This window comes from Cebidichthys violaceus, unplaced genomic scaffold, assembly GCF_023349555.1.
Source record: "Cebidichthys violaceus isolate CVI_PGR_0920_01 unplaced genomic scaffold, fCebVio1.0.p SCAF_93, whole genome shotgun sequence".
NCBI lineage: Eukaryota > Metazoa > Chordata > Actinopteri > Perciformes > Stichaeidae > Cebidichthys > Cebidichthys violaceus.
The window spans coordinates 246,210-270,000 of NW_027176979.1; the positions used below are offsets into that span (position 1 = coordinate 246,210).

General features: G+C 40.3%; 2 protein-coding genes across 2 annotated transcripts; both read right to left on the reverse strand.

Moving 5' to 3' along the window:
• ccndbp1 (cyclin D-type binding-protein 1) lies at positions 1-16,783 on the reverse strand. Its single transcript, XM_068704522.1, has 11 exons — positions 16,634-16,783; positions 15,675-15,734; positions 15,456-15,535; positions 14,821-14,902; positions 13,688-13,784; positions 12,969-13,042; positions 4,734-4,810; positions 4,392-4,642; positions 2,943-3,003; positions 882-928; positions 1-275 (listed from the first exon to the last, which is right to left on the reverse strand). The coding sequence occupies exons 1-11, from the start codon at positions 16,719-16,721 to the stop codon at positions 167-169; spliced, it is 1,026 nt and encodes a 341-aa protein (XP_068560623.1). The 5' UTR covers positions 16,722-16,783; the 3' UTR covers positions 1-166.
• Positions 16,784-18,696: 1,913 nt separating this feature from the next.
• On the reverse strand, positions 18,697-23,175 carry LOC137867979 (H-2 class II histocompatibility antigen, A-U alpha chain-like). The gene is made up of 4 exons (XM_068704483.1): positions 23,063-23,175; positions 21,522-21,779; positions 21,124-21,405; positions 18,697-19,756 (listed from the first exon to the last, which is right to left on the reverse strand). Exons 1-4 carry the CDS (start codon positions 23,121-23,123, stop codon positions 19,632-19,634), a joined length of 726 nt encoding a protein of 241 aa, XP_068560584.1. The 5' UTR covers positions 23,124-23,175; the 3' UTR covers positions 18,697-19,631.
• Positions 23,176-23,791: the final 616 nt, after the last annotated feature.

A 23,791-nucleotide genomic window follows, 5' to 3' on the forward strand; every position in this document is an offset into this window, starting at 1 on the left:
TGACACACAAGGAGTTCATGTGAGGACACCAGTCCTTCCTTTTAATTCTCATATGCTGTACACACACACACACACACACACACACACACACACACACACACACACACACACACACACACACACACACACACACACACACACACACACACACACACACACACACAAACTAGCTGTCCTGCTGAATGAGGTCTTTGGCTTTCTGCAGGTTGTGATCGACGGCTCCATCTAAGAACTGAACCCAGGTCAGCTGTGATTCTCCACACACATGACTGGACCTGTTCAGGTGGAATAAGTAGAGAAAAAGATAAAGATAAAGACAATCATAAATAAAGTTTCTGTTAAGCTCCCATCAGTCACAGAAGGAATCTTGTTTTGTTTACTCTGATCTGATAAGATCAGATTACAGTCTCACCACCCACATGTTTCTCACACTCTGACTGCAGACAGAGCTGCTCCCATCAGGAATTTAGAATTCATCCATCGCTGGAAGCAGAACTGGCTGACGGAGTCGATTTGAAGCCATTTGAAGTTAAGTTTGGGAATTTCAATATGAAAATCCAACCTTTTAATAGTGAACTAATTAGTTGGATAAATGCAAAAAACAAAAGCAGGTCTTATGGCATGTTTTGGTTAAAAATGTGCCAATGTCATTGAATTGTGACCATGCACTGCATTCAGCTGCACACTTCAGTCACATACAGGAAGTCTGCTTATGATCCGGAATGACATGGTAAATAAAACCAGGGCAAATAAACCCTTTACCTCATTTTATTCCTTTTATTTCCCATTAATTCCACTGGAAAGTTTCCACCTTGAATATTCCCTGAACGATGCACCCCTAGTCTGAAATGTGTATGATGTGAGAGAATAATCAATGTTACCTGATGATCTCCAGAACCTTCTTTAACAATGACGCCAATTTAGACACCTGTAAAGATAAAGACATGTTAGGTTTAGAGAATGTTAATGTCTACCTTAACCTGCTCTAAAAAGAATCTACAAGGCAGCAGACAGGTCGGGGCGTGTGAACACATTAGCAGTTGGCACAATAACTTCATGTCGACACTGAATCAACACAACCACCCACCACATGATCTGTCAGCATCAGCAGGAAGGATTCTCCTTCAACACAAGTTTGGCCTCTGTGTCTGGACTCATTGCACTGTGAACTACTTTCCTACACAAGAAATAGTCCCCTGTTAAAACCACTGAGAGTGAATTTTGTGGATTATCCTGAACATTGTTTGTTAAAGCTGAGACTCCCGTTGGATATATAATAATATAAGTCGTTTTTTAAAGTTCTACAAATGAAATACCATTCATGTGAAATAAACCCAAACGATCTGCGTTTCTGTGTACGACTAGAAAAGAGTAAGAGATGACGTCATTCTTTAATTATGGGGTGAATTGATTCTGTAAAAGAAAACTTTGGCGCAGGTCATTTTTAGAGATTTACCGGTACATTAAAAAAGCACCACGCAGAAGTAAAGGATACCATTCGGATCAGATGGGAAATCATCCATTTATATTTGTCTCAAATATGACAGATTCAGTTCCTCGTTGGAATAAGCTGCCTGACGTAAAGGAAAAGCGGTGACAATGATGGGACTATTTCTTTACACTTCTTTCTTCATCTGGCTCTGGAGGTCTTTCCACTTCTTCTTGACATCGTTTTCTGAACGAAAGCTGCTCGAGTCTGAACAATCGACTATTGCCTCTCCCTCCGTGTCGACTGCTTTCCTCTTATTTGTCACTGTGTCGGCATAAAGCTTTGCTCCCGTGCTGGTACTCTTTGTCTGCTTCTCAAAACCGGGGGGGGGGGGGGGCCTAAGTGGCTAAGTGGAGAGCAGGGCCGCCTTTCAATCAGAGGGTCGGCGGTTCGATCCCCTCTGCTAGTCTCATGTCAATGTGTCCTTGAGCAAGACACTTAACCCCAACATGTCTCCCGTAGCTGCGTCTACGGTGTGTAGATAGAACTGAACTGTAAGTCTGCTAAATGACCGTAATGTAAAACTATGGTGTACGGACATGGTGGAGGTTTGACTTCACACAAATGTTAAAGAATACCGTCGCCCCAGGCTCTAACCAGCTCACTGCGGTTGATGCATGATGTCTTTCTAATTGCACAGACTTATCTGCCAATTCTTTTGTTTTGTAATCACAGAGGAGTTCCAGCTAACACAACTCCTCCCTGACCAGAAAGAAATGCCAAAATGATCAAAGAACAACTGGTAAGATGCCGGTCTGCTGCAGGAGATGGCGACCCTCTTTACTTTTTAAACAAATACAAATTCACTATGTTCAATCTTTCTAAATCTAAGACTGTTGTTTGGTCGTTTGATGGGTAACAGGAGTGACTAAGATTGAGCGACTGGAATACTGTACCTAGTTTACCTGGGTAATTCTGCCCTCTCTATCGTCTAAATAATGCATGATGATGATGAATACATTATTGATTATTTACATGGTTGATCAATAAAAAGACATTTCATTGCATTTTGTATTGTGAGTGTAATGTTCACACGTTTGATTGTCTTCCAGTGTCTTAGCTAGTTCAGTTTCTTCAGACCTGTCGCTCCGGGCGACACGCCGTCACATTCAAGAAATCAAGCCAAAACGTGCTTGAGTGAAACACAAGAACAAGATGAGGCATCTCCAAAATATTCACAGATTACTAGAAAGAATTCAGGGCTCTCATTAACAGAACAGTGCAGGATCCAAACTAAATGTTTGAGTACGTTCAAAGAGGAAATGCACGTACGCCAAAAATGACACAACGGTTAAATGAGACCTGAGGTGATCTGCTTCATACGGGCTGATCCCATGAAACTGAACCTGACTCAGAAACTGTTGACTTTGTTTCATTATTAGTAATGATGGGATGTGTACGTGCGAGTGTGTTTGTGTGTGTTTCAATGTGCGAGTGTGTGTGTGTGTCTTACGTTGTTCTCCACTCCGCTGTAGTCCATTGGTGGGTAGAGGCACAGAGCCAGATCATCAAGACTAAAAGACAGCAAGAGACAGAGATTTGTTGTCATGAGTGTTTCATTTTGTCAAATTATTATATTCCACTTTGATAATGAAAAATACAAATAAGCAGTTTATTGCTGGTGAGGGTCTGATGTAGGGCTGCTGTAATTAGTCGGCAGTATTGATGACATCGAAGCTGAAAAAGTGTCGACGTCAATATTTAAATCGACATGTTTTCTTTTTCTTTTTTTGTCCTTGGAGATGCTAAATACTCATACATCCATAAAGTCAAAATTACATTCCAATAAGTGTTTGAAGGAAAAACGGACAATTTCAAAGCTTCATCTTAGACGTTTGTGGGCGTTGCTCATTTTTTGGACGTCGCCATCTTGGCTTTTGGCAACCAGAAGTGACGAGAGAGGGCGGAGTCAAGCACAACCAAACGCTTATTCATTTTGAGGCGACCAAAATGTTACAATTAACTTTAATGAACTGAAAACACACCGTGAAAGAGTTAAAGTTCTAAGACGAAAACACGGACAACGCCGTGGTAGAGACCTGTCAATCACGGTAAGCCCCGCCCTAAAGCATCTCCTGCTTTATGGTCTGTTTGACTCTAAATGGACCATAATGTACTAAATGAACATCATGCTGTATTGAAGAAGACTGTAAACTAGAGATTGAGACCATAAACTCATGTTTACAATGTTTACTGAGGGAATAAATCAAGAGAGAAATAGTCATTTTAGACTAGACTTCTATACAACCAGAGGAGTCGCCCCCTGGTGGACACTAGAGAGAATGCAAGTTTAAGGCACTTCTTTAATGGGTTCACTTTTTGAATTTGTATTTTTTGTGTTGGTTTTTATGCTTCATTATTGGTATTTATCTTTAATTTTGCTTTGGTAAGTTAGAGACAATTGAGCAAGCTGTGGGTCATTCCCTTTAAGCTCAGGGGACCTGGATTCACGTAGTGACAGATTCTAGGGCAGGGCGGGGTGAACCGGCTGTTACTTAACATTAACATGCTTGGCATAGTTTGAAATGTCACTCATGTGGCATCACAGTAGGCGGTGAAGAAATATGTGTGGGACGGGGCGAAACGGGACCAACACACCGGGTGTGTTCTGATCGGGTAAGCGGGCTCAGCTCTTTGCTCTGTGTCATGGAGGGGGACCGGGTGCTCATCACAATCAGCAGGAACATCAGTATGGATCCATAAGAACGTCTCATTTAAACTGTCTAAAAGTCTCCGGTTAAAGGTGTGTAGGAGAGAAGAAGAATTTACAGCGCATGAGAACTGAATCCATTTTTAGTTTATAACAATTTTATTTTCTGTGTGTGTGTGTGTGTGTGTGTGTGTGTGTGTGTGTGTGTGTGTGTGTGTGTGTGTGTGTGTGTGTGTGTGTGTGTGTTCCTACCCAGGACTGATTTCCTTGGTGATATCAGCCAGGTCGTCGAGCTGAGCGAGGTTCTGAGACGTGGTGACGTCTCCGTTGGCTTTGACGGCCGACGTCAGCTTCCTCAGGCACGCCGCCGACGCCTTCATCAGCCCCTGGCACGGACCGATCACGCGCCGGTCCTTCTCTGACCAGTAGGTGTCCTGGTTGCCTCGAGGCTCCTGGTCGTTGTCGAGGACGTCACTGAACGGGTCCTGGGCCTCGGACAACGCCTGAGGAGGGGGAATAATTTATACAACAGAGCTAATTGGGGCATGAAGGCCTCTAACACAAGTCTCAGTGTGTGTGTGTGTGTGTGTGTACCTGCTCTATTTCCTCTATGGCATCTCTCACAACTCCAATCTGATCAGACAGAACCATCAACACAGCCGCCTTATTATCTGTAGAACACACACACACACACACACACACACACACACACACACACACACACACACACACACACACACACACACACACACACACACACACACACACACACACACACACACACACACACACACACACACACGTTTTTACATCAATAAACTTGTAATTGAATTCTTGCAATAACATTCAAGAAATAACATGAAAATACACGTAAACACGTTTTCGTTATCATATTCACAGTCCTCACTTATACAGACTCATCTGTAACAAATCATCTTAGCAAACTAATTTTGTTTAATAACATTAAATTACATTTTTATAATCTCTTGAGAAACTGACGGTGTCATTAAATAAATAAAATAATAAATAATATCTTATGATTCTTAATAGTTGTGATCAGTCAGGATATGTCGTGGTTTTAAATACAGTAACACAGGAAATGAATGCAAACAATCTATACTTTGTGTTGATTCACTGTGACCACATTCAGCTCTGGAAAGAGTCAAACCCTCTCATGTATAAAACGGGATTAACCAGTCCTCCTCACACATGCAGCTCTGCACATTTCGTCTCCACTTGTCCTGCAGCCAGGGTCGTATCAGTATCACTGAACCCTTCACTCTGCTCATGACTTCACACGAGGAACATTGTTCTTTATATCGTTCAGGGGGCTTTCACGTCCAGCCTGATAAAAAGATGTCCGATCTGGTTTCCCCGGTTGGTGCGGTTCGTCTAGGCGGGTGTGGAAAAGCTGTCAAACAAACCCGAGAGCAGAACCGAGACCTCTTGAATAGACGGGTCTCTGTGATTGTAGCATGAAGCTAAGCTAATAACAAATCAATCTGCTGTTTGTGAAATCTGTTGCATCGACAGGACGATGACATAAATGTACACATCGCTGTACAACTATTGACTTTAAATAGACACTCAACTCTTTAATACCAGACTTATTTAAATGCACTCTTATCTTGTTTGTTTATCATATTCTACTGTGTTCATTGTCATGCAACGATCACAGGTCAAATTCCTCGTACGTGCAAACATACTTGTTATGCAATTAACCGTTTCTGATTGTGAGTAAGAAGCAATGTTATTATTGGCACTGTATAATTTTCCATGATTAAAAGGTCAACAGGTGTCAAAACTGCTGCGCTTGTGAATTAATCTGTTTACTTAGTAAGTTAATTAAACAGAGTGTGACAGCGATGACAGTAAACACCTTGAACCATGTCCGTACAGGACTCCTTGTTGTTTCTGCCGGTTAGTCCTTAGTCATCACATGCAGTTGATTAGCTGTCTAATACTACTTAATGCTTATAATAAGGTGATCATCAGAAAGCATAAATATACACATGAGAAGCATTAAGTGCTAATAGACTTGTTTCCCCACATGGGTCCTGATGATGCAGGATGACAAATCACCGAAACGGTCTCATCCAGGAGTCACCACTCCTCTTGGTTTGTTTGTAACAAGTCAGTGTGAAGAGGAACCGGAGCAGAACTATACAACGACACCCGAATGAACCCGACTACATCTTTAGAGTTGATTTTAAAGTCATTTCACTTGTTTATAAAGCCCGACATAACTAAACAACTAAAGTTGTTCTGGTACCAGAATGCCTCCATTACAGCCTAAAATGTTGGACCAGGTATCGGCGAGTACTTGAGTCTATGCAGTGTGTCACACTCTTTCAACACACTACAGGAATGACATCACTCTATGTGATCTGTGAGCTTTTAATTTGAAAGGTAATGTAACCGTCTCTGCTTTTAATCTTTGCTATCATACTTCATCTGTTTAATTTTATCGTAAATATGAATGAAGAATACAAGCGCACACACACACACACACACACACACACACACACACACACACACACACACACACACACACACACACCCTTTGCTGATCCCTAATGTAAACTCTCCATTCACACACAACCTCCTTATTAATTGAGGATGATCTGACGGCTACTTGTTTTAATAAAGTAAAGTCTAAAGAAACTACATATTACTGTACTTTACTTTACATGTTATACACAGAAATGTATAATGAGACTTTCAGTTCAACATCACCACCTGCAGGCTGCCCGTAACTCCACTACTGAAGCTTCTTACTCTACTGTTACTGTAACTTGTATGTTATTGTGTCTGACTCCATTAACACCACTACTGAAGCTTCTTACTCTACTGTTACTGTAACTTGTATGTTATTGTGTCTGACTCCAGTAACACCACTACTGAAGCTTCTTACTCTACTGTTACTGTAACTTGTATGTTATTGTGTCTGACTCCAGTAACTCCACTACTGAAGCTTCTTACTCTACTGTTACTGTAACTTGTATGTTATTGTGTCTGACTCCAGTAACACCACTACTGAAGCTTCTTACTCTACGGTCACTGTAACTTGTATGTTATTGTGTCTGACTCCAGTAACTCCACTACTGAAGCTTCTTACTCTACTGTTACTGTAACTTGTATGTTATTGTGTCTGACTCCAGTAACACCACTACTGAAGCTTCTTACTCTACTGTTACTGTAACTTGTATGTTATTGTGTCTGACTCCAGTAACACCACTACTGAAGCTTCTTACTCTACTGTTACTGTAACTTGTATGTTATTGTGTCTGACTCCAGTAACACCACTATTGAAGCTTTTTACTCTACTGTTACTGTAACTTGTATGTTATTGTGTCTGACTCCAGTAACACCACTACTGAAGCTTCTTACTCTACGGTCACTGTAACTTGTATGTTATTGTGTCTGACTCCAGTAACTCCACTACTGAAGCTTCTTACTCTACTGTTACTGTAACTTGTATGTTATTGTGTCTGACTCCAGTAACACCACTACTGAAGCTTCTTACTCTACTGTTACTGTAACTTGTATGTTATTGTGTCTGACTCCAGTAACACCACTACTGAAGCTTCTTACTCTACTGTCACTGTAACTTGTATGTTATTGTGTCTGACTCCAGTAACTCCACTACTGAAGCTTCTTACTCTACTGTTACTGTAACTTGTATGTTATTGTGTCTGACTCCAGTAACACCACTACTGAAGCTTCTTACTCTACTGTTACTGTAACTTGTATGTTATTGTGTCTGACTCCAGTAACACCACTACTGAAGCTTCTTACTCTACTGTTACTGTAACTTGTATGTTATTGTGTCTGACTCCAGTAACACCACTATTGAAGCTTTTTACTCTACTGTTACTGTAACTTGTATGTTATTGTGTCTGACTCCAGTAACACCACTACTGAAGCTTCTTACTCTACGGTCACTGTAACTTGTATGTTATTGTGTCTGACTCCAGTAACACCATTACTGAAGCTTCTTACTCTACTGTTACTGTAACTTGTATGTTATTGTGTCTGACTCCAGTAACTCCACTACTGAAGCTTCTTACTCTACTGTTACTGTAACTTGTATGTTATTGTGTCTGACTCCAGTAACACCACTACTGAAGCTTCTTACTCTACTGTTACTGTAACTTGTATGTTATTGTGTCTGACTCCAGTAACTCCACTACTGAAGCTTCTTACTCTACTGTTACTGTAACTTGTATGTTATTGTGTCTGACTCCAGTAACTCCACTACTGAAGCTTCTTACTCTACTGTTACTGTAACTTGTATGTTATTGTGTCTGACTCCAGTAACTCCACTACTGAAGCTTCTTACTCTACTGTTACTGTAACTTGTATGTTATTGTGTCTGACTCCAGTAACACCACTACTGAAGCTTCTTACTCTACGGTCACTGTAACTTGTATGTTATTGTGTCTGACTCCAGTAACTCCACTACTGAAGCTTCTTACTCTACTGTTACTGTAACTTGTATGTTATTGTGTCTGACTCCAGTAACACCACTACTGAAGCTTCTTACTCTACTGTTACTGTAACTTGTATGTTATTGTGTCTGACTCCAGTAACTCCACTACTGAAGCTTCTTACTCTACTGTTACTGTAACTTGTATGTTATTGTGTCTGACTCCAGTAACACCATTACTGAAGCTTCTTACTCTACTGTTACTTGTATGTTATTGTGTCTGACTCCAGTAACTCCACTACTGAAGCTTCTTACTCTACTGTTACTGTAACTTGTATGTTATTGTGTCTGACTCCAGTAACACCACTACTGAAGCTTCTTACTCTACGGTCACTGTAACTTGTATGTTATTGTGTCTGACTCCAGTAACACCACTACTGAAGCTTCTTACTCTACAGTCACTTTAACTTGTATGTTATTGTGTCTGACTCCAGCAACACCATTACTGAAGCTTCTTACTCTACTGTTACTGTAACTTGTATGTTATTGTGTCTGACTCCAGTAACACCATTACTGAAGCTTCTTACTTTACGGTCACTTTAACTTGTATGTTATTGTGTCTGACTCCAGTAACACCACTATTGAAGCTTCTTACTCTACTGTTACTGTAACTTGTATGTTATTGTGTCTGACTCCAGTAACTCCACTACTGAAGCTTCTTACTCTACTGTTACTGTAACTTGTATGTTATTGTGTCTGACTCCAGTAACTCCACTACTGAAGCTTCTTACTCTACTGTTACTGTAACTTGTATGTTATTGTGTCTGACTCCAGTAACACCACTACTGAAGCTTCTTACTCTACGGTCACTGTAACTTGTATGTTATTGTGTCTGACTCCAGTAACTCCACTACTGAAGCTTCTTACTCTACTGTTACTGTAACTTGTATGTTATTGTGTCTGACTCCAGTAACTCCATTACTGAAGCTTCTTACTTTACGGTCACTTTAACTTGTATGTTATTGTGTCTGACTCCAGTAACACCACTATTGAAGCTTTTTACTCTACTGTTACTGTAACTTGTATGTTATTGTGTCTGACTCCAGTAACACCACTACTGAAGCTTCTTACTCTACTGTTACTGTAACTTGTATGTTATTGTGTCTGACTCCAGTAACACCACTACTGAAGCTTCTTACTCTACTGTTACTGTAACTTGTATGTTATTGTGTCTGACTCCAGTAACACCACTACTGAAGCTTCTTACTCTACTGTTACTGTAACTTGTATGTTATTGTGTCTGACTCCAGTAACACCACTACTGAAGCTTCTTACTCTACTGTTACTGTAACTTGTATGTTATTGTGTCTGACTCCAGTAACACCACTACTGAAGCTTCTTACTCTACTGTTACTGTAACTTGTATGTTATTGTGTCTGACTCCAGTAACTCCACTACTGAAGCTTCTTACTCTACTGTTACTGTAACTTGTATGTTATTGTGTCTGACTCCAGTAACACCACTACTGAAGCTTCTTACTCTACTGTTACTGTAACTTGTATGTTATTGTGTCTGACTCCAGTAACACCACTACTGAAGCTTCTTACTCTACTGTTACTGTAACTTGTATGTTATTGTGTCTGACTCCAGTAACACCACTATTGAAGCTTTTTACTCTACTGTTACTGTAACTTGTATGTTATTGTGTCTGACTCCAGTAACACCACTACTGAAGCTTCTTACTCTACGGTCACTGTAACTTGTATGTTATTGTGTCTGACTCCAGTAACTCCACTACTGAAGCTTCTTACTCTACTGTTACTGTAACTTGTATGTTATTGTGTCTGACTCCAGTAACACCACTACTGAAGCTTCTTACTCTACTGTCACTGTAACTTGTATGTTATTGTGTCTGACTCCAGTAACTCCACTACTGAAGCTTCTTACTCTACTGTTACTGTAACTTGTATGTTATTGTGTCTGACTCCAGTAACACCACTACTGAAGCTTCTTACTCTACTGTTACTGTAACTTGTATGTTATTGTGTCTGACTCCAGTAACACCACTACTGAAGCTTCTTACTCTACTGTTACTGTAACTTGTATGTTATTGTGTCTGACTCCAGTAACACCACTATTGAAGCTTTTTACTCTACTGTTACTGTAACTTGTATGTTATTGTGTCTGACTCCAGTAACACCACTACTGAAGCTTCTTACTCTACGGTCACTGTAACTTGTATGTTATTGTGTCTGACTCCAGTAACTCCACTACTGAAGCTTCTTACTCTACTGTTACTGTAACTTGTATGTTATTGTGTCTGACTCCAGTAACACCACTACTGAAGCTTCTTACTCTACTGTTACTGTAACTTGTATGTTATTGTGTCTGACTCCAGTAACACCACTACTGAAGCTTCTTACTCTACTGTCACTGTAACTTGTATGTTATTGTGTCTGACTCCAGTAACTCCACTACTGAAGCTTCTTACTCTACTGTTACTGTAACTTGTATGTTATTGTGTCTGACTCCAGTAACTCCACTACTGAAGCTTCTTACTCTACTGTTACTGTAACTTGTATGTTATTGTGTCTGACTCCAGTAACACCACTACTGAAGCTTCTTACTCTACTGTTACTGTAACTTGTATGTTATTGTGTCTGACTCCAGTAACACCACTACTGAAGCTTCTTACTCTACTGTTACTGTAACTTGTATGTTATTGTGTCTGACTCCAGTAACACCACTATTGAAGCTTTTTACTCTACTGTTACTGTAACTTGTATGTTATTGTGTCTGACTCCAGTAACACCACTACTGAAGCTTCTTACTCTACGGTCACTGTAACTTGTATGTTATTGTGTCTGACTCCAGTAACTCCACTACTGAAGCTTCTTACTCTACTGTTACTGTAACTTGTATGTTATTGTGTCTGACTCCAGTAACTCCACTACTGAAGCTTCTTACTCTACGGTCACTGTAACTTGTATGTTATTGTGTCTGACTCCAGTAACACCACTACTGAAGCTTCTTACTCTACTGTTACTGTAACTTGTATGTTATTGTGTCTGACTCCAGTAACTCCACTACTGAAGCTTCTTACTCTACGGTCACTGTAACTTGTATGTTATTGTGTCTGACTCCAGTAACACCACTACTGAAGCTTCTTACTCTACGGTCACTTTAACTTGTATGTTATTGTGTCTGACTCCAGCAACACCATTACTGAAGCTTCTTACTCTACTGTTACTGTAACTTGTATGTTATTGTGTCTGACTCCAGTAACACCATTACTGAAGCTTCTTACTTTACGGTCACTTTAACTTGTATGTTATTGTGTCTGACTCCAGTAACACCACTATTGAAGCTTTTTACTCTACTGTTACTGTAACTTGTATGTTATTGTGTCTGACTCCAGTAACACCACTACTGAAGCTTCTTACTCTACTGTTACTGTAACTTGTATGTTATTGTGTCTGACTCCAGTAACACCACTACTGAAGCTTCTTACTCTACTGTTACTGTAACTTGTATGTTATTGTGTCTGACTCCAGTAACACCATTACTGAAGCTTCTTACTCTACTGTTACTGTAACTTGTATGTTATTGTGTCTGACTCCAGTAACTCCACTACTGAAGCTTCTTACTCTACTGTTACTGTAACTTGTATGTTATTGTGTCTGACTCCAGTAACACCACTATTGAAGCTTCTTACTCTACGGTCACTGTAACTTGTATGTTATTGTGTCTGACTCCAGTAACACCACTACTGAAGCTTCTTACTCTACGGTCACTGTAACTTGTATGTTATTGTGTCTGACTCCAGTAACACCATTACTGAAGCTTCTTACTTTACGGTCACTTTAACTTGTATGTTATTGTGTCAGACTCCAGTAAAACCACTACTGAAGCTTCTTACTCTACTGTTACTGTAACTTGTATGTTATTGTGTCTGACTCCAGTAACACCATTACTGAAGCTTCTTACTCTACTGTTACTGTAACTTGTATGTTATTGTGTCTGACTCCAGTAACTCCACTACTGAAGCTTCTTACTCTACTGTTACTGTAACTTGTATGTTATTGTGTCTGACTCCAGTAACACCACTATTGAAGCTTCTTACTCTACGGTCACTGTAACTTGTATGTTATTGTGTCTGACTCCAGTAACACCACTACTGAAGCTTCTTACTCTACGGTCACTGTAACTTGTATGTTATTGTGTCTGACTCCAGTAACACCATTACTGAAGCTTCTTACTTTACGGTCACTTTAACTTGTATGTTATTGTGTCAGACTCCAGTAAAACCACTACTGAAGCTTCTTACTCTACTGTTACTGTAACTTGTATGTTATTGTATCCGACTCCAGTAACACCACTACTACAAAAAGTCTACTGACCTTGTGGCAACTGGGCAAAGTGGTCGCAGGCTGACCACACACCTCCTGTCGATGTCAACTGCTCCTGGGACAGACTGGAGGGGAGCAGAGGAAGAGGAGGATGAGGAAGAAGAGGACGAGGATGAAGAGGACGAGGAAGAAGAGGAGGTCAGAAGAGAGGAGGTCAGATTAAAATAAAAAAGAGAGAGAGAAGGAGGGAAGAGAAACAGAAAGGTTAGCTACCTCACAAAAAATAAAATAAAATACTCCTGGACAACATGTTCCTATAAAAAAAAAGATTGAATTAATATTTAATTATTATTATTTGATTTGATTCAATTAATTCCATTTATGTTTTATTGTTGTTCAAGGTCTGAATCAAAGTAGATTTAATGTGACACCGCTGTCATTAATGAACAGAAAATTATCTCTCAGCGTCAAAGTGAACAGATCTTTACAACATTTTCTAAATTAATTACAAATATTAAACAAATAATACACGTATTCACCCTCCCCAAGTCAGTATTTAGTAGATGCACCTTCTAAAGCCACTTGGTCTGATTTAAGGTCTTTACACAACAGGGGTGTGACGAGTAAACAAAACGAAAAAGCAAAACACCCTCCTGCAAATATAATGTCTAGGGCTTTTATTGTGAAAGGTAAGAACAGAAGGAGTGGACCCTGGTCTGTGTCTGTGTGTCTGTGTGTGTGTGTGTGTGTGTGTGTGTGTGTGTACACACCTCTGGAGCGGTGAGCTCAGGATGATCTCCACCAGCTGTGCGACGCCGTCCAGAACCTCGACTGTGGCGTCTCTGACCTGCCGACGCAGACTGACACCTGAGACACCGAGAGGGACAACAAGTCACGCTGCTGCCATTGACTCACATCCATCTCATCTTCTACTATTGTTATTGATCCCGACTATCCATCCAACCGCATTTCATTGAAGGTAAACTGGAACAACTCGTACCAACGTTCTTAAGTGGCTCGTTCGAGGGATTTAGGAGAATTTATCGTATTTTAAAGGAACACTGTGTAGCATTTTAGGGGATTTATTAGCAGAAATGGAATATAATACACACATCTATGTCTTCACTATTGTGTCATCACCTGAAACTGGAATTGTCGTGTTTTCATTAGCTTAGAATAAGACCTACAACCACACCACTAGATGCCACTAAATCCTTACACTGTCCCTTTAAGTCTGTCTTAACACAACGTACAAGTGGTCCAGACCGTCATAGGAGTCATGTGACAACAGCTGTTGAGTCTGAAAACCAAATGTAAATTACACTTTACAAGTACGTTTACAGCGTCCTGTTGACTCTGCAATTTGAGTTAGAAAATAATTCTAAATTCCTTCATGAAGCGAAATGAACGCTAAAAAAAACGATTCCACAATTAATTTAAATTAGCTATTGATGCTTTTGTATAACTGTTAATACTGTTGCTGTGACGTTTCTCACGTTGAACCACGTTCTTCTGTATTTCAGTGACAGTACAACTTGTTATTTGTCTCCAGTCCTGTTCTTCAGCAGGACTGTGATCTAGAACATGTGGGGCAGGACCAGTAGATCTGTATGGTTTGATTGGGGCGTTAATCATGCTAATTTACTATTATCATGAACACAGACTCATCATGTTTACACACTGGTCATTTACACCGTTATCTGAAGTATAAATGTTCTAAAGTCTTAAAGTGTTTTAAAGTCTGAAGTGACGATTCAGATTTTCTTTCTAAGCACAATAGTTGAGAGCAAGGCTCCAGATCACCTTTCTTTTCATATAAAATATCTGAAATAGAAATATGAAATATGTGATCTGCGGGTCAACGGGCTGAATCTCTGTTCCTGGACCGTTGTGGGAGCCTCACCTTGGCTCTTCGGTAGCCAGTAATACACTGTGGACAGACTCAGGACCGTCTTCAGGAAGGACTCTGATAACTTCTCTACGTCCTGCAGAGACGAAGAAAACACAAAACACATCAGCATGTTGTGAAAGAAACGCAAAGCTTGAGACAATTCAAGAGTTTGGGAAATATTAGAATCATTCCTTTAACAACTCGTAAATATCTACAGTCCTTACCGTTAACCTGGTCAGATAGTTTGGCATATATTAAGGGTTTGAACCGTATCAATGTTTTTTGGGCTCATTTTTGTAGATTTTTTTTTCTGCTGCTCCATCACATATTTGTGATGCTTGAAAGTGCACAAAAATGTAGCACAAGCTTCAGAACTCCAAAAATCTAAAAAGACTCTGCAGTGATTGGGCTCAGGTTCCATAGCACCCCCCCCCCCCAAAAAAAAAAAAAAACCCCAACGTGCCAGAGATGGCACAAAGTCCTTTTGAGTCACTAATATTTATACATGCTATTCTGGTGAAGCTCTACCAATTCTAGACATCAATATTCATTATCTACAGGCATATATATATATATATATATATATATATGTATATGTATATGTATATATATATATATATATATACATACAGAACTTATAATCTGACCTGTTGTGAAGGCAGCGGGGGTTTGGAGAAGGCCAGGCTGAGTTTAGTGGCTTCGTGGGACACGGCCTTCACCGCCTGGTCTGAGGACAGAAGAGACATCTACATTAAAGAGACCCACTGATGAAGAGGAGGAGAAGGAGGAGGATGGTGCTGAATCTAAGACATTCAATGCATAAGTAGGAAGTAGGAAGAGGACGATCGTGATGAACTACACTCAACTCAGAGAGTCCCAGAAGTTGGAGAGGTTGAACACTCCGTCCGACTCGTTGGATTCACCATCTGTGGAGGAACATGAGCGTTCGGTCAGACGCACGTTTCCTCTTCCAGGAATAATAATAACAACATTAAATAACATAAGAGGTGACCGTGGCTAAGTGGAGAGCAGGGCTGCCTTTCAATCAGAGGGTCGGCGGTTCGATCCCCGAGCTCCTGCTCTACTAGTCTCATGTCAATGTGTCCTTGAGCAAGACACTTAACCCCAAAATTGCTTGTGTGCGTGTATATATATATACACACATATATATAATTAAAATCACATGTAATGTACATATTTTATCCAAAGTCAGACACACTCAGTAGTAAATTGATAAAAAGTTAAACTCTTTTGTGACTCAACTTTATGATAGTTTTGATGCACTTTGTAATGTATTCAATAAAACAAATGTTTTTATCCATCACAGTTAAATCACTGAGGAATGACTGCATATTAAAACACTTAATAATAATAATAATAATAATAATAATAATAATAATACAGCAGCACAGTACAGCCTCCAAAACGACGATGAATTCAAACCCCCAACGTCGCGGAAACAATATCTACAAGAACTGAACATGAAGGCCTCCATAGAAGGATATTCATATTATTGAATTAGCATTAATTGAATAACGGTCGCAGGTTTAGCGGATAGCTCGAGACTTCAGATTCGGTGTCTTGATAACAGTTCAGCAAAACAAGCAGGAAGGAAACACTGACGCATAAAACTCATTAAAACTAAAGTAAAACTCACGGCAGACGAACCGAACCCGGTGCGCATTAACAACACACCGTTAACCGCATAACTGACGCACTTTAACGACCCTTAAAAAGCAACGGTTGGCTCTTTCAGCGCGAGCTTGTCACACGTTAGCGCGTGCCGCACATATCGACGGTGCCTCATCTACCGCGTCATAAATACCTCGGACCCGGTCTCTGATACACTGGATGGAGTTCAGCAGGTTTCGCAGAGGCAGAGACACGTTTTCACCACAAGCATCAGCACTCATGACACCAAAGGTAGTTAGAGCTTTAAACAGCTCGACACATGCGTGTTGTGGAACAACAGAAGAACCGGAAGTGGAGCCGGGGACAATTATAAAGGAAGGACCGACACTGCAGTAAAACGTTATTGGGACACCTTGTGGTGAAAACGAAGTATTGCAAGTGGAGACCGAATCATTACTGTGCTTGAAATAAATTAACCTTTTAAAAACGAGGCCTATTTGCAGGCCTCAGCTCGAATAAAGATAAGAAATACCTAATTAATTGTATAAAAAAAAAAAAAAAAAAAAAAAAAAAAACTTTTTTTATATATTTTTGAGATGAGAAAAATCATGGAACTATCAGAATACATGTTACTGGTTCACATAAGATAAGGATGGAACACAGCAGAACTTGGAAAACTCAAAAGCTCGATCTTGAAAAACAGCACTTTTAGGGTATTGTTTTTTGGAAAGTATGGGTATCCAAGACTTTTAATATGCTGGGCTCTTAGAACAACTGATATAGGCTCTATATACACAGCTATACATAGATACAGTGAAACATTTATGAAATATAGAGCATTTCAAATTAGAAAACTGATCAAATACTCCAATATTTGAATAAAAAAGTATTTTTAAAATTCAAAAACACTCTATATCACTTCTATGTATCACTCATGATGTTCATTGAATCAATAGACCGAAGATTGGACCTTTTTTGAGTGTTTTAAGCTCTTTCTATGCCCTTTTTAGTTATTTAGTTTAAGGTCAAATCCTGCTTCGACTCTCTGTTCAGGGCTGTATCTCAGCCCCCCCTTCTCCGATTTTCACCATTGAGACATCCTTCGAACCGTAGGAGCCAATAGAATTGCCTGGAATTGAAAGCTAGATGATTGACAGCACTATTAGCCAATAAAGCTCAAAAAGGTCCAGCTCTGAAATCTGATTTGCTGAGCTTCCAACCCTCCCAAGAATCCGAGGAGTGTCGGAGAGACACGAATCGAACGGATTCACACGGAGCACCAGCAGCTGGACAAACATGCGTTGGAAGTACGGAGATATTCCATTTTTTCGCTGAGATTCGACCAAAAGTAAGTACAATATTCGATGAAAGCTGTGTGACTTTTTGTGTTCGAAGCTGAATATCTCTGCGATGGTTTACCGGGGAGAGAAATGGAAACTATGTCCGTAATCTCCGTCAGGCGCTCGTGCTTTTTCATGCCGCATGTTCGTAGGTAGCACGTTGCTAACGGAGTGTAGCAGCCTTTTTCTCCGGTCTGTCCCAGTCATATCGAGTATGATTTATGATATTTTGTTATTTGTTTGCTTGGCTGATGGGAGATGTGTTTGTCTCATGTAGAAGTGACCTAGTTCATGTTGTTCCCAGGACGCTGAGGTTTCTGCAGAACTATAACATCACTATATTCGTTCTTCGTGGGTTCTCTGCCAGTTACTTTTAACACAAAACTCTCTAAGTTTTGATGTACTCTGCGTCCAAATGGGGGACCCTCGGGTGTATCTGGTTGAATGTATATGGACATTGTGGGCTTATCATATTTAAGATATATACATATAACACACACACACACACACACACACACACACACACACACACACACACACACACACATATATATATATATATATATATATATATATATATATATATATATATATATATATATGTTTTCCCTTAGAAACAACTTCATAATGTAGTAGAAGAAAGTGAGTGCCTTTTTTTTCACTTTGTAAAAATCACTAATATAACTTTCATGAGCTTCTTTCCTGGTCCTTACTTTATGAACATGCCTTTCTCTCTAGATGTATCTGGAATCATAGAGACACTTTATGGGCTACAATATCAAATCATTCTGTTTTAACTTACAATACAAATAATAACAATTGTCTTAATGTAAGTAATGTGGACGTTTCATGGTGATTATTAGTTGTTTCTTTTACTCCATGTTATATTAACATATAATGTTGGTAATGTTGCACATTATCCAATAATTATCTCTTTATTAAACACCAAACAATGTAAATGAGATGTCATTCATGTGACAAAAAGAGAATATACTTAAGAATCAAGCGAAGTAAATACACATCTGTGAATCATTGATTATACGTCCAGTAGTTTGTACACAAGAAACATGTGTGATGTACTTCATTCAAACATTTGTTGTTATGGTTTAGATTATTTCAAAGATACTTTCATTTTGTGTAGATTTTGGCGGCCCCTGTGGACAAAACTGGAAAACCTATAATTTTACTGCAGCAGGGTTCTGATGGTCTGATAAGCGTAGTCCTGGTTCTGGTTCTCCTGTGCCTCACTACCTCCAGCGGGTCCGGCAATACGGCCTGGGTCTCCAGCAGCGTGGTGTCGGTATTGGCTCCCAGCAGGGACCGGAGGAGTTGCAAGGTGAAGCTCTTCCTCCCTCCGGAGCATCCGACTGCAGGTTGAAGGGGGCAGCGAAGCCAGATCCGGATCTGTCCACGGTGGACCGGTCTCTGCTGGAGGATCTTGGTCTGTCCACGGTGGACCGGACTCTGCTGGAGGATCTGGGTCTGTCCACGATGGACCGGTCTCTGCTGGTGGCCCCGCTGAAGTCTGACCTGAAGTAGTTTCTGGTGAACCTGAATGATTTCATCTGATTTTGCGCAGAATCTAACACGGTGGCACTGATGACAAGCGTGAAGAATAACTATGTAGAAATAGTTAATCTTCTCACTGATGGTCTTTATGGTTTTCTTATATAGGTCATAGAGGATCAGAATTAAACTGAGACAGGTTCAGAACCAGTCAAGAAAACAACCAGGAGGTTGAACCTGCTGAAGTGTTTAAGAATGCAAACAAACAAATCAAAGTGAAGCATTATACATAAAACACACAAGTGCTTAGCTGAATGCTGATCGAGCTGCTCTCAGTAAAAATCCCTAATGTGAATCTGGCTGCTTGGTGGAGAAGTAGACTCCGGTCCCGATTCCGATCAGGCACAAAACGAGGCTCGCACCGAAGAATCCAGCTGCTGGACTCACTCGGCTCGGACTCTCCTTCAGCTCTGTGGATGGAACAAACACATTTTTTAAGGCACAACATGTATAGGAACTGTTTAAACCTGCAGCCAGTGTTGTAGCCAAGACCACCTACACCGGGACCAAGTCATGACCAAGACCCGAGTGTATCAAGACCTTAGACTGTATGTTAGAAATGGACGTAACTGGACCAAGTCATGACCAAGACCCGAGTGTATCGAGACCTTAGACTGTATGTAAGAAATGGACGTAACTGGTTTATAGACAGCAGTTTTGAAGCCTTGAGTTTGACATTTTGGTTGTCGCCTTCTTGGATTTTGGTCGTCCCCATCTTGCAACCATTGAATGGAAGTTACCATATTTGGACTGGGGAAGAGTGACGTAGAGACGCTATATACTGGTAGAGGTAGCAACCTGTCAATCAGCGTGTAGCCCCGCCCCTAAAGCATCCCCTGCTTTATGGTCTGTTTGTCTCTAAATGGACCATCATGTACTAAATGAACATCATGCTGTATTGAAGAAGACTGTAAACTAGAGATTGAGACCATAAACTCATGTTTACAATGTTTACTGAGGGAATAAATCAAGAGAGAAGTAGAGTCATTTTAGACTAGACTTCTATACAACCAGAGGAGTCGCCCCCTGCTGGACACTAGAGAGAATGAAAGTTTTAGGCACTTCAGCATTGGCTTCACTTTTCAGAACCGGAGGTTGTTGCCTGATCGAGACCGAGACAAGTCCAAGACTGCTCGTTGACAATCCCATACAACTAGACTGCCCTCTCAATTACCTAACAGAAACGTATTTCACAGTTTGAAACAGTTTGAAACAGTTTGAAACACGTGGTTAACGGTATAAAATGAAACAAAAATAAAAAAAATAAATAAAACAAAAGCGACTTTGTTAGGTTTAGTCAAAACATCGTGGTTTGGCTTAAAATTACTACGAAATTAAAAACAAAAATGCAACAAAAGCACTTGGTCATGTAAATCAACAAAACTACTTGTTTATGTTTAGTCGACAAAAGTACTTGGTCTACATGGGACACAACAGCGGTCTCCTTGGCTTAAGACCTGTGTTTTTCGACTCATCCACCATCTCGAGCTCCACCCCTACCTTCTAACTTCTGTGGACTCATTTGAAACTTATTTGCGATTCGTCAAAAGTAAACGTAATCCACGACAAAACATATTTCACAAAGCAGTTTGGTTGTATAGGAATGTAATTTGTAGGAGACAGGGATGATTCAAAACTTCGGTCTGGTGTTGCAGGTGCAGACAACAGGCAGCCTGATATTCATCTTGAACCCCCTAAAATGTCTCAAAGAGAGATATTTTGGATTTCAACAGCATCTTGTCTTTATAATAATAGTTATAACAGCCCTTTGTCTTACCCCAGCTCCTGGCGAGGGGCCATTGCGAGGCTTGATGCTCCACCGAACAGGAGTAAACGTCTCCTTCACGAGGGGTGAAACTCAGTGTTGAAATTCTGTGGAACGTCCCGTCACTGTTGTGGCTGTAACGCAGGTCCGATACCCCGTCTGTGACCTTCACCCCGTTCTTGGTCCACGTGAAGTTGATGGATGGGGGGTAGAAGTGATCGGCCAAACAGAAGAGAGTGTTCACCGCACTGCTGTGGCCCTCATACCGGCTGTAGACAGAGATATCTGGACCCTCTGATCAGTGAGTAAATAGATCAGAAAAGAATATATAAGTGACTGAGAACCTTTTTTTAAGGGGTGTTTAAAATTTCGTTCCGTTAGTATGAAAATGTTTTGGATAAACTCGGTACCTTGCGGTATGGTTACACCAGGAGAGACTTTTTTCGCTTTGCCCAAAACACTCCGACAGTGAGTAATGCTAGATTCTGCAATTTCATAAGCCCTTTTCTTTAAGTCTTTGACAGACTGTGGCAGCCGAGGTATCACAAACACCACTTCTTTCTTGTTGAAATCAGCATACGCGACCACCTCCCCGTCGATGTGGACGTCCACCCGCACCTCGCCGGATTCATAGCACCCGTAGATGTAGTGGAAGTCATGGGAGGGCGCTGAAAAAGCAGGGGATGAAACAAGATGGAAGCAGTTTAAAGACTGAGATTCATTGAAACCAACAGCCTGGAAGGCGGGTAAAACACCTGATAGACATCAATGTTACGTGAGACATAAAACCCAATTTGTAGTGGAAGGCATAGTTCAGCGTTTTTTTAAATACCCTTACTTGCTTTCTTGTCGAGATATACGAGAACATTGACATCAATCTTGTGTCAAACCGGGACGTTCATGCATGCTTAAGCACCATATTCAGGTTTTCACAGGCTGTTCTCATACAGAGTTTGTAGTTAAACCTTTATGGAAATGAATGTGTTGTAATTTCTTGATACCCCACGAAATCAATTCATATGAAATCCACTTCCTGAACCAGAAAGTACAAAGACAGTGAAAACCCAAAGAGGGCGGGTGGGAGTGGAGGTGGATGGGTCTTTCACCCAGGAGACCGTTGTCCGTGCTGCGTATGAAACAAGAAGTCAATGTTGTTTATTATACGTTTTTTCCTACTTGATTCCATTTCATTTATTTTAACCCAAATCAAGATATTTTCCTAAACCTGACAGTAGTTTTGTATAGACTGTTTGCATGTAACGAGCAGAAATTGACACGTGTTGCTGGACCTTTGTCAGAAAGGTAACTTCTTTGAAAGATATCCTATGAACCATTGTCTCTTAAAATGTCTCCTGGCTGTAGCTTCATATCTAACGAACATATTAGAGTGTGGCATCAATCTTCTTATCTAACTCTCTGCAAGAGAGAAAATAAGCATATTTCCTCAAATGTCAAACATTTGCTTAAAGTTTCTACAAGTTAATTTGTAACAGAAACCATCAGCCTGAACGTTTATAGTTGCAGCTACGTTACAAAATACCAAATCTGTAGTTAAATGGACAAAAACATACAAAGCTCTTTTGAGTCAATGGTTCCCGACCTTTTTGGCTGGTGACCCTTTAAAAGAGCAGTGTCTGAGGTCTAACATTTAATATGTCTACAATAACTGTTTGAGGCACAGAGAGGTACAACTCTACAAAACAATGCAAGCATGTGGAAATATGCATCTTTAAGATCCGTGGAACACACAAAAGCCAAATATTTAACTTTTACAATTTATCTCACAAGAGATGACTAACATAAAAATGTAAATCACGGGTGAGACACATTTAAAAAAAAGCTTCTCCTGCTTCCTAAAGAAAGTGTAGACTACACCCCGTCCCTTCATACCTTTACTTCACATTTGCTGAGTGACTCACAAACAGCCAAATGGACTCAGTTCATGTCTTACTTGTTGCAGAAGTGCAAACAGCTCCAGTGAAGACGATCAGTAGGATCACAGGCAGAGTCATCTCCAATCCAAACCCTTTGACTGTGTTCAGAGAACAAAACGTCTGAAACAGGAACCTCAAACAGTTGAGCTTCAACCGGCCAGTCAGATACGATTACACCGATGTTGCTGGGTAGAATATGTGTCGCCCGGGAGACTTAACCTGGAAGTTGTCCTAAGAGGGAAAAAAATAAGCAAGTAAGAAGCAGAAGTAAATGTGATTGGTAGAAGCAGCTTTTAGCTGCAATAATAATAATAATAATTTTATGTAATAATATAAATTAATTCATTTTTAACAAACATTTAAAGTGTACTTGAGTACTTCTTCCTTGTAATTCAGCGCGCTAAAGGACCTTTTGTGATTGCGGTGATTCACATTTCTTTAAAAACATATTTTATTCCGTCATTGAGTGCTGACTCCTCACTCCTCTTAACAGGTGAACAACAACTGCTTTCAGCTAAAGACATTTCGTACAATTGGCTGGGCTGAAAACAAGCCTCATAATAGGCTTTGTCGTGGTTCAAAAGCTTACATCCATAAAAAAGTTTGGTCAATTTTTTATCCGGAGTAACTGCAGATCAATTACATGCCCAACATGTTATGATCCACTAAAGATAGGCACAAAACGAACAAAATAAATCCCAGTTTTTGTTATCTTTGCCGCCATCTTGGCTGTAAGGGAGCCGGGA

Coding starts and splice junctions, on each gene's coding strand:
- ccndbp1 (XM_068704522.1), bottom strand. CDS start 16,721: ATGAGTGCTGATGCTTGTGGTGAAAACGTGTCTCTGCCTCTGCGAAAC. Junction 3,004..4,391: donor ACCAAGGAAATCAGTCCTGG/GTAGGAACACAC, acceptor GCTGTCTTTTAG/TCTTGATGATCTGGCTCTGT. Junction 929..2,942: donor ACAGCGGAGTGGAGAACAAC/GTAAGACACACA, acceptor TTATCTTTACAG/GTGTCTAAATTGGCGTCATT.
- LOC137867979 (XM_068704483.1), bottom strand. CDS start 23,123: ATGACTCTGCCTGTGATCCTACTGATCGTCTTCACTGGAGCTGTTTGC. Junction 21,406..21,521: donor TGGTGTAACCATACCGCAAG/GTACCGAGTTTA, acceptor CTCACTGATCAG/AGGGTCCAGATATCTCTGTC. Junction 19,757..21,123: donor GCCCCTCGCCAGGAGCTGGG/GTAAGACAAAGG, acceptor TTCCATCCACAG/AGCTGAAGGAGAGTCCGAGC.